The sequence below is a fragment of the Cryptomeria japonica genome, chromosome 1, assembly GCF_030272615.1.
Source record: "Cryptomeria japonica chromosome 1, Sugi_1.0, whole genome shotgun sequence".
NCBI lineage: Eukaryota > Viridiplantae > Streptophyta > Pinopsida > Cupressales > Cupressaceae > Cryptomeria > Cryptomeria japonica.
The window spans coordinates 262,265,744-262,273,508 of record NC_081405.1 but is presented as its reverse complement, the minus strand read 5'-3'; the positions used below and the strand labels follow the sequence as shown (position 1 = coordinate 262,273,508).

Here is a 7,765-nt window from a genome sequence, read left to right as displayed (position 1 = left end):
GCTTAGTATAACCACAAACTAGCAATGTTAATATGATGGCTACATTTTAAAGAGTCTGATTCCAAAACCATTAATTAAATAAATAAATAGTCACATGTTTTAGGCATATTGCCTCTGAGATCAATAATGTTGGAGGCTTGATGCTGCTGTATTTGTAGCCATCATGATCAATACCTACCAGTCCAGTAATAGAATACCAAAACACGAATTAAATAATCTATCAAATGTTTTGGGCAATATTGCCTTGGAGATTAATTATGGTATCTGCCTACATTTTCTCTAAAATGATCCAAAGGGCATACAAATCACGATGAACAATTGCCAATTTTTCTCTAAAACTATCCAAAGGGCACACAAATCACGATGAACAATTGCCAATTGGCAGTTACAATTTGAACATAGAAAAAATAGCATATTATTAACTTCATCTACAGACCTACCATGAATCCAGACTGATGATTACACAGGCTTATACTATCACACCAGCTTAGGATTTAACTAGAACCTGATAATCTCTATTGTCGACATATGAACCCCTGGAAAACAACTTGTATACAAAGTAGAGATTAACAACAATGAACCCTCTGTACTCATAAATTGTGTCCAGACTGCACAAGTTTCAAGGCCTTCAAAACTGTATAAGCACTAAAAACCTGAACTGCCTTGATATTGTTTATGCACTAATAGCTTCCTCAACAAACTCCTAGAAATACTCTGACATGAGATTCACCTTTAATTGAGCTACCACCTGATAGGTGATCCTATCTTAATTTGAAATTTGCTGAGGAAGCTGGAATCGAGCTTCGAAGAGATTGAACTGCAAAAAAACATGAACTTTTACAGCTACCACTCTTGGGCTGTCCACGAGATGCACTACCCAAGTTTGAGCTCAAACCTGCCCGACCACAGAAGGTTTTGTATTCTCTTTGCTCTGATGTGCAAAATTAGGAACAGACTGAAACAAAGGATTTTCATAGACCCTGAAACCTCCCAAACTAGTAGAAGGTTTTGTATTCTCTTTCCTCGGATCTGTAAAGTTAGGAACAGACTCAAACAGAGGATTTTCATAGACCCTGATACAAGCTGAAGAGTCACTTCCAACACAGGGAACTTTGACAGGCATGGAAGACCTAGGTGAGGGAGATGTCAAGGAACCATGTTGTGCTGTATAGGGCATAGCTTTCTTTATTTGAGAAAAGCTTCTTGGCAGAGCTAGATTTTGACAATTCTTTTGATGCAAGAGGAGAATGCATATCAGAAGGACTAGGAGTGTTAAATGTAATACCTTGTTCCTGTTTGGAAAATGCCTGCTTATTCACATCATCAAACTGTTCATATAACACACAAATATGTCAGAAAAACATCAATACCCAACAAGCACACAAACAACGGCTGATATACCACAGATAAGAAGCTTAAACTTACCTGTTGTTTCTTGTTCTTCAATGATTGGGGATTGAAAGACCTCAATTTTTCAGCTCTTGCTCTAGCCTGGATGATGGAATCTTGCTTTTCCAAGAATTTTGCATTCCAGGCAACCATTTCAGCTTTTGTATACTCAAGAGCTTCTTGCATAGCTTTGAGTTTGGCTTTCCTGTGAGCCCGTTTGGTGATTGACTCCTCCCGAAGCTTTGCATCTCGTTTGTCCATATATCTTTTATAAAATTTCCCCCTGAGTTCCTCAGACCAGCCACCATTGCTTAAGCCTGGCTTTTTATCTGAACTGTTTAAGTAACTGAGGTCAGCTGAATTCATCAATGTATTCATTGTATTGTCAAAGTCTACTGCATTGCTCCATGAGCTGCCAAGCGATTCTCTTCCAATATTGTGAACAGTCGTTGAGAAAGTTGCCTCTGATATTTGCCTAGAAACGCCATGGTGTTTTGAGTCAAAAGATCCATTGTCTAAATCTGATCCTTGACTAGCAGCCCTAATTTGATTTGCACCCACACCACTTTCAGTTAATTTTGATCCATAAGAAGCGGTCCGTTTTGTGTTCATTGAACCATGAGTTATATCTGATCCCTGCTCAGTACTTTTAGAAGATTGTGAATTCAAGGCTAACTGCACTTTAAATTTTGTGTCTGGTGCAGGTTGCTTAACAGTATTAGCCACCCGTTCCTCAGAAGTAATACTACCAAATTTGGTTGTTTGATTGTCGCTAAAGCATTCTGAATAATTTGAAGCAGAACTCCATGCTTGCTGGTGTCCTCTTGCTCTGGGAGGAGATGATAATCTCAACTTGGCATTTTGTTTTCCTTCTAATGTGCCTTTCTCATTAGCTGAAGATCCCAAATCACTCTCAGAAGGTGAGTCTTGAACCCGCCCTTGATCCTTTTCAGAAGATGACGCCTGCACACTATTTTCAGATGCAGTAAAATACACTTGTGAACGACTCCTGATCAATGATTCCTTAACATTTTAATTATTTCTACTCTTAGTTTGTTGAGCAGTAGGTATTTCGACACTCATATGATTAGCTCCACTCCATTTCCTGAGAACAGCCTCGTCTGTGGCAGAAATGGAATTGCCACTTTCAGATGACAGCCTCCGATTTTCCACCTTACCAACTTTTTTTATAGCTTCACCTGATTCTCTCTGTTGTTCCTTCAGTTTGCTTTCAAACAGATTGATGCGGTCTTGAACACTCAGCCATCTGCCTGGCTGAGTTTTCTGAATAGACTCTGATTCTTGCTTGTCACAACCATTACTCTCAGCATTACTCTCACTACTTTCCGTGTTCAAAGATCTGCCTCTAAAACACTGGTCATCGACATTTCTACTACTTCTTGTCTCCCCTGGTCCAACTCTCCCTGTTTGAACTTTTTGTGGTGGGGAAGAGGATCTCCTGCACGGAGAACAAGACCTCAGTCTGCTCCTATCAACTTCAGCTTGTTCACCTTTATCTGGACCAGCATAAGAGATGGTGTCAAAACGGTCTACTGATTGTACTCGTGAATGCAATGACTTATTGCCTTGCTGAGCAAGAGAAGCTAAAGTTTGACTTTTATCTACAGAGTTCCCACCTGCAGGTCGGCTATCAGTCCAGTGGCCATAGGGTGTCTCACCTTTCTTCACTAATAAATGTGATGAAAAATCCAGCATAAGCTCACCCTCTGTACCATTTTGAATGGACATATCAGAATCTGACGACAGGGTATCTGTACCATTTTCAATGGACATATCAGAATCTGACGACAGGCTATCTGCATCATTTCGCCATTGGCACACATCATGTTGTTTTTGACAGAGCATCATAAAGCTGGCACTGGCATCTCTGCAAAATTGCCATATTATGATGTAGGGTGTAGAGAATAAATCACACAGCTAAGATTCTAATATGAATACATCAGGGAGGGAAAAGATATAAACTTACTTTAGGCAATCTGCAAATACAATAAGATCAGCCATATGCTCTATTGCAAAATCAACGGCAAAAGCTCGAGCAAAACCCATGCTTGATTCCTGTTGTAGAGCAATAAGCCGCACATCTATGGCTCTCAAAAATTCTCTCCTAATAAAGCAAGATGTAGTTACAGATAAAAATTAGCTTGAGTGGAAGAGAAATGTGAAGAAGGAACAGAAAGAAATTCATTTTTCACAATACAGTGACACCTCTTGCACAGGAAGAATACTCACTTTGATGTATCAACTGCATCTGTGTCACCTGACTGTAAGACAGACAACATTTATATTAAGATATCACTTCCTGATATCAGAGTAATAAAGAAATTTCTTTTTACATCAACAGAGAATGAGAAGCTAAAACTTACCAGTTGTTTCTTGTTCTTCAATGATTGGGTATTGTAAGGCCTCAAATTTTCAGCTCTTACTCTAGCCTGGATGATGGAATCTTGCTTTTCAAAAGGATTTTGCATTCCAGGTAACCATTTCAGCTTTTGTACGCTTAAGAGCTTCTTGCATAGCTTTGAGTTTCCTTTCTTCCTCAGCTCGTTTCATGATTGACTCCTCCTGAAGCTTTGCATCTCCCTTCTCCATATATCTTTTATAAAATTTCCCTCTTAGTTCCTCAAACCAGCCATCATCACTTAAGCCTGGTTTTCTATCTGAACTGTTTAAGCAACTGAGGTCAGCTGAGTTAATCAATGTATTCTTTGAGCTGTCGAAATCTACTGCATTGCTCCATGAGCTGCCAAGCAATTCTCTTTTAATATTGTGAACAGTCGTTGAGAAAGTTTCGAGCAGCCTCCAGTTGTGACATACCGGTGGCCACATTGTTGAACAGCTCCAAAACTTCAGGCGTGCTAACAAACCTAGCCAAAACATCACGATCGACCCCAAATTAGTAAAATGAATAGCATTATAAGAATGGAATACTACTTTTCTGTCCATTTTAATCCAGCCACAAATTTCTCCAAATTGTCCTAAAATGAGAAATTCTATAATAAGTATACTAATATTTGGCTTGTTACTGAAAGCATGCATTATCAAGGACTTGTGTTTTGAGAAAAGTCACCTTTCCAAAGTGCCTTTAGTGAACCACGAGACTCCTCCATTTTGATATTCAGGAACTTGGAGCTTAATTGAATGCCCTGCTCTTGCACCCTGTTCTTCAGCCGCCCGCAAATGAGGAGGGAATGATTTCAGAAACCCCAACGCAAGCTTTTCAATTTCTCCTCCACTTGAATAGAACAGCTCACACCTGCTCGCAATTGGTTTGAAGCTCAGCATGGTTGCAACTTCTATATATAGAATCTTCTTTCTATACAATGTTTGAATTTCTCCAATGACAAGCTGTAGATATTAATTGATAATGCTGGAGAAATCTTCTACCGAGCTCATGAAAAATCTAAAAGATCTTCTGATATTAATTGATATTGTCAATGAATTACAACAGCAGCTGTCTGCAGAGATTTGTGAAAGCGTTGGATACCTGCGCTTCATCCTCCACGTACAGCTTTCAATGGATACTGTCGATTTGGTCCCTGGCAAAGCAAACCCCATTCTTATCATGGATATAATGAGCGTTAACTTGGATCATTCAAGATATGAATCCATGTGAATTATTAAACCTAAACCATGAACTAATGAGTTTGATTCAGGGGAAAAAATACGTGAAATGGTATCGATTATTTATCTATTTTATATTTATGTATCAATAATTTAGTTATATTATATTGATGGGTAAAATGTGAAAATGAAATTCTCTTTAAAAAAATACAAGATCATTCAAGATTGAAGATTCTTATATACAAACAATGCATTTAGAAGTGGGTTTATTTTTTTATCATCAAATACATTATGTTCATGGATCAATTGTACTAATCATCAGTCTTGTTTGAATAAATAATCAATTTAAGATCAAAATGGGTGCATGTGTATCTTAGGGACTAAAAGTGATCTTCCATCGGCCAAAAATATTTTATTTTCCTTATTTTTTTGTTTGCAACATCTCATTTGTACTTCAGTCATAAGTCAATCCTTGAAGATCTTGTTCCATATCTTACTTCATGCCAAAAGATATATATGTTAAAGACCATATCTTGATAGAAAAATAATAAACATATGTTTAAAAATAATTCTTCCTTATTCACTTTACCTATTAATTCATCATTTACCAACAATCTTCTCAATAAAATATTAGTTACATAGGAAGAAAAAAATACATACCTCTTCCCTTAATTCTTCTAGTGATCCTCATAACCTAACAATTCAATTAGTTCCCCTATTTCTATGATAGCTCTTTAGAAATAGACAACAAACGTGCCTAGGTTATGTATAGATAACTCTACACATCATCTCAATTCGATTTTACTTGTAAAATAGAACTATATGAATGTTTCTAAAGTATTCTCAACAAATTGATTTTTGTATATGTCTTGTAATAATTATGTTCCATGAGATGACACATCTTTGAGGAATTGCACTAGGTAGTTCATTTATTTCTTGTTGCTTCCACATTTTGCACCCATTTGGCATGGCATTGTAAGAAGGTTGTTGGTGAAGTATTTAAAATTTGAATCTATATGTGCTCATTACATTATGCTTTAGATTTTTTTACATCACCTCTCCATATTTAAAGATTTTTAAAAACATTTCAATAATTCCCTTTTGGTGTAAACCATACTATAATCTCGACTTTCCATTTTAATTTTAGAAATAGGAAGTAATATAAGATGGTTGTTTCTTTGTCATTTGTGTAATATTACATATAACATATATGTCTATATTTACAATTTTATAATATATTTTCATATTTTTATCTTTTAAAAATATAGAAGAAACTTTTTTTTGTCTACTTTGTGCATCTAGCTAATGTGCTTTCAACCTCCACATCTCTAACTTTTTCTTTGAAAATAAACATATAAATTTTCTATTTCCTTTTCAAGATTGAGGGAATTAAGAGTATGAATACAACTTACAATTTTATTTTATTGTATACATACTAAGTACTTACTTCCATTTTCTATCTTTTATTATGAAGTCAAAGAAAGTAAAAATTTCATAACTTCGGACAATTAAACACCAAGTCCATGCTTTACTTTGAATTTTATTAGCAAACTTTTTGTTGTTTTCTTATATTTATTTATTTCTAATTTAGAGTATGGATTTTTGCATGTAATATACAAAATTTGTGATTTTAAGTCTAAATATTGAATTTAATATTTTTGAATGAAGTTGTCATCTATTAAATTGTGAACTCTACAAATTTGAAAACCATAAAAAATCTATATTTATTAAAAAATCAAATCTTAACCTATTATAATTTCTTAATGTTTTCAATGACTCTATAAGATTTTCTTTGAAAATCTATTGTGAATGTATATTAAATATTATAAATTTACATTCTATTTAATTAATTGCATATTGAAATTTGATAGTTTTAATAAAGTTATACTTTGAATTTAACTTGTGACCATTTGACAAACTTTAAAATAGTTACAATTTTGAGATTGTCAAACACTTGTAGCTATACTTTAAATGTAAAATTATCAAATATGATATGTTCAAAAGTTTGCATAATGAATTTTGGGGTTTGGTTGTCTCTTGTGTTGCAAATATGATCCCCACCAAAGCCCTCACAAATGTTACCATTGAAGAAGCATGGAGCAAAGGAAAGTATTTCATTCGGTATATTAAAGTATTCAAGTTTAATGTTTGGGCCCATAACCCAGAAGACAATGAAAAAAAAGATAGAACCAAAGAGTCGTAAGTGTTTTTTATGGGCTATATTGAAGAAACAAAGGCTTAAAATTCATATGATTTGGTAACAAAAAGGGTTTTTATTACTAGAGATGTAAAGTTTGAAGAACTTTAAAAGCTTAGAGCCACAATTGAGCTCCACACTTAAGATGTTTTACAAAGAAATTGATACTCTATTGATGTTGTTGATGAGAGTGCTACTAATGAAGATAATAATATTCAAAAGGAAACCAATAATGCTAGTGATCAACAATTTTTTTGTAGGTGGTGATGATGAAGAAGAACTTTGAGATAAATAGAAGACAAAGAGCATTGAAGAGATATATAAAAAAGGCCCAAAGATCCAAGGAACGAATGACAATGCTCTTGTGGAAAAATTCTTACAAATCAATGACCCAATCTTATATGAGCAAGGTCGAGAAAGGAAAGAATGGGAGCAAGTCATGAAAGAGGAATATGATGCATTAATATAGGACAAAACTTGGAAACTTGTGTTCCTCCCCAAAGGTAAGCATGTTATTGGTTACAGATGAGTTTAGAAAATTAAAATAAGATGGAGCTGTAGAAAAATAAAGCTAGATTATTTTCTCAGGGATTTAAT

At 34.9% G+C, this 7,765-nt stretch overlaps 2 protein-coding genes across 2 annotated transcripts; both read right to left on the bottom strand.

Moving 5' to 3' along the window:
- Window positions 1-285: 285 nt before the first annotated feature.
- LOC131073787 (uncharacterized) lies at window positions 286-2,414 on the bottom strand. The gene is made up of 2 exons (XM_058010289.2): window positions 1,426-2,414; window positions 286-1,328 (listed from the first exon to the last, which is right to left on the bottom strand). Exons 1-2 carry the CDS (start codon window positions 1,999-2,001, stop codon window positions 1,131-1,133), a joined length of 774 nt encoding a protein of 257 aa, XP_057866272.2. The 5' UTR covers window positions 2,002-2,414; the 3' UTR covers window positions 286-1,130.
- LOC131073786 (uncharacterized) lies at window positions 2,414-5,024 on the bottom strand. Its single transcript, XM_058010288.2, has 5 exons — window positions 4,478-5,024; window positions 3,774-4,274; window positions 3,640-3,671; window positions 3,377-3,514; window positions 2,414-3,277 (listed from the first exon to the last, which is right to left on the bottom strand). Exons 2-5 carry the CDS (start codon window positions 3,876-3,878, stop codon window positions 2,422-2,424), a joined length of 1,131 nt encoding a protein of 376 aa, XP_057866271.1. The 5' UTR covers window positions 3,879-4,274; window positions 4,478-5,024; the 3' UTR covers window positions 2,414-2,421.
- Window positions 5,025-7,765: the final 2,741 nt, after the last annotated feature.